The sequence below is a fragment of the Eubalaena glacialis genome, chromosome 2 (genome assembly GCF_028564815.1).
Source record: "Eubalaena glacialis isolate mEubGla1 chromosome 2, mEubGla1.1.hap2.+ XY, whole genome shotgun sequence".
Lineage (NCBI taxonomy): Eukaryota > Metazoa > Chordata > Mammalia > Artiodactyla > Balaenidae > Eubalaena > Eubalaena glacialis.
This window is the reverse complement of record NC_083717.1, coordinates 34,606,479-34,608,836: the sequence shown is the minus strand read 5'-3', so window position 1 is coordinate 34,608,836 and position 2,358 is coordinate 34,606,479. Positions and strand designations below refer to the sequence as shown.

Here is a 2,358-nt window from a genome sequence, read left to right as displayed (position 1 = left end):
ACCCTGTTCATTAGGACAGAAAAATCAGAGGGGACAAAGGAAGCAAAACTACTTTCCAGGAGAAACAGGAAAAAAAACCCCACTCTAGCACTATACGTAATCCAACCATATATATGTCCCCTGCCTCTACAAGGAGAGTGTTACACACAGTTCTCTCTTCTTGAATTCTAGTCTGCTCAAAGAAGTTAACTCTTGAGGAAAAAGCAGAAAGGGCTGAAGATTGGGAACCCACCTCATTGCTCCCAGGCAAACTTCCCAGGGCGCCTTTCCATAGATGACATGCAGCCTGCAACATTACAATGATTGAAAATCAACAATACTTGCAAAAAGCCATCTGAGAAACATAACATTTTATTAATAGATGAAATAAATACTCCAGTACATGCAAGGTAAAAACTTGACATGGGGCGGGGGGGAAATCATTCTATAGTGTAAATTAAAATATAAAACACACACTCACAGTAGCTTTTCCCCCCATTTGCAAATCACATGGCAAAGTCATACTCTTTCCACACCAAGTATACGCCTAACCCATCACGATTGCTTAAAAAAAAAAACAACATACAAAAAAGGTAGCTACATCCATGTCTAAGGAGTGAAAACTGAGGTAACCTTTCTCTTAATTAGGGGAAAAAAAAAAAAAGACCAAAAAAGAAATGAACCCATGACCTCCTTCCTGCCCAATTAATAATAAAATTTAGTGGAGGAATTCCGGAAGAGGAGCCGGGGTAGGGGGCAGGGGTAATACCGCACCCAGCAGATGACACATCTTCCATCTCCCGGCGTGGGCTGCTGGGCACCGGGGGCCCTCCGAGTGCGAGTGCGCGTGTAAATGGTCTGCATGGCCCTGCCTTCTGGAAGATTCCTCTCGAGCATTTAACATGGGGTGGGGGAGTTCACTTTTGATTTCTTTGGTATAAATGGAGAGGGGCAGAGAATAAGTATCTTCCTTTAGCCTGGGGGGGTGGAAGAATGGGATAAGGGTGGGAGGGTGCTAATTCACAGAATTGGAATTCACTGGCGGTAAAGTCCTGGGCGAAGACCTCTCCCTTAAAGCCTGAGATAGCAGGGTGCAGCCTTCAGACACGGCGCAGGCCGAGTTCCTCAGCCTCTCCCTGTGGTCCGACATCTTGGCGCCCCCGTCGGGGTGCTGCGCCAGATCCCTGAGGCACTGGGTCAGGAGCACGCAGGCCGACACCACACTCATGGCGCCGCCGAGGATGGCGGTCTGCACCGCCTTGCCCTCGGCGCTCACGGCCGCCGCGCGACCCAGGAACTGCGGCTCGGTGGCGAAGCCCACCAGTGCGCTAACCGCCTGCACCAATGGCCCGCTGAAAAGCGCGCAGCGGCTCCGCGCCAGCTCGCTGGGCGCCGCCTTCACCTCGCGCACGCAGGCCAGCAGCGCCGACGCGCTCGTGCTCATGCACTTGACGCCCAGCTTGAACTGCTCGCGCGAAAAGCGGTCCCGGGACTTGTCGCTGGCCAGGGCGCACGCGTCCGTCAGGAACTTGAGGTTGCGCGACAGGCCCTGCGACACCTCCAGCAGCAGCTGCGGGGTCAAGTCGGCCAGCGGGGTGGCGCGCAGCACTGCGCAGCCCTGCTCCACCTCGTGGCGGCAGCGTGTCACGCGGTAGCGGTCCACCAGGCCCGGCTGCGCGGGCTGCGCGCCCGGCGTGGCTACAGCCGCCAGATAGGCCGCGTGGGCGGAGCACTCGGTCAAGGACACCACCAGGTCGCCCAGCTCCACCAGGCTGTCCCCCGCTTCCCCAAAGCGGCCCATGTTGAGCTGGCTCTGCACGTCGTGGGTGAGGATGGAGAGCCCCTTGGTGCGCGCGATGATGGTGTCCCGGCACTGCTCGAAGGACTCGGCACCGGCACAAGAGGAGGCGGGGCCCTCGAAGAGCACGGGCCGCGCCTCGCTCGACAGCAGCAGCAGGTCGGCCACCAGCTGCATCTTGCCCTTGCAGTGGTCGCAGACAGACACCAGCCTCTTCCGGGGCTGCGAGCAAGCCCCGCCGACGGCGCTCGCTGGAGCCGGAGAAGCCGCCTCGCCAGTGGGCTTCCCAGCGCTGCCGCTAGCCATCGCGCCCGGGGGGCACTGGCATGCCGCTGGGGAGCCCGCTACCACCGCCGCTGCCGATGCCGCCGCCCCCGCGGCCGTCGCGACTCAGCTGGCCAAGGCCGCGGTGCCTTCCCCGCACCATCATGCCATCCACCGCCGCGGGCAGAGGGCACTGGGCTGCGGCGGCCGGAGCCCGGGCGGCGCGGAGCGGGCCCGGGGGCCAGAGAACGCAGGAGGCTCTTCGGGGCGCGGGGAGGGGGCGCAGCGTTCGGCCTCTTGGAGGGCTTGCAGGAACC

General features: G+C 59.7%; 1 protein-coding gene across 1 annotated transcript; it reads right to left on the bottom strand.

The window, feature by feature from the left end:
* Nucleotides 1-344: 344 nt before the first annotated feature.
* TLNRD1 (talin rod domain containing 1) lies at nt 345-2,087 on the bottom strand. Its single transcript, XM_061181728.1, has one exon. The coding sequence runs from the start codon at nt 2,081-2,083 to the stop codon at nt 995-997; it is 1,089 nt and encodes a 362-aa protein (XP_061037711.1). The 5' UTR covers nt 2,084-2,087; the 3' UTR covers nt 345-994.
* Between the last annotated feature and the right edge of the window lie 271 nt (nt 2,088-2,358).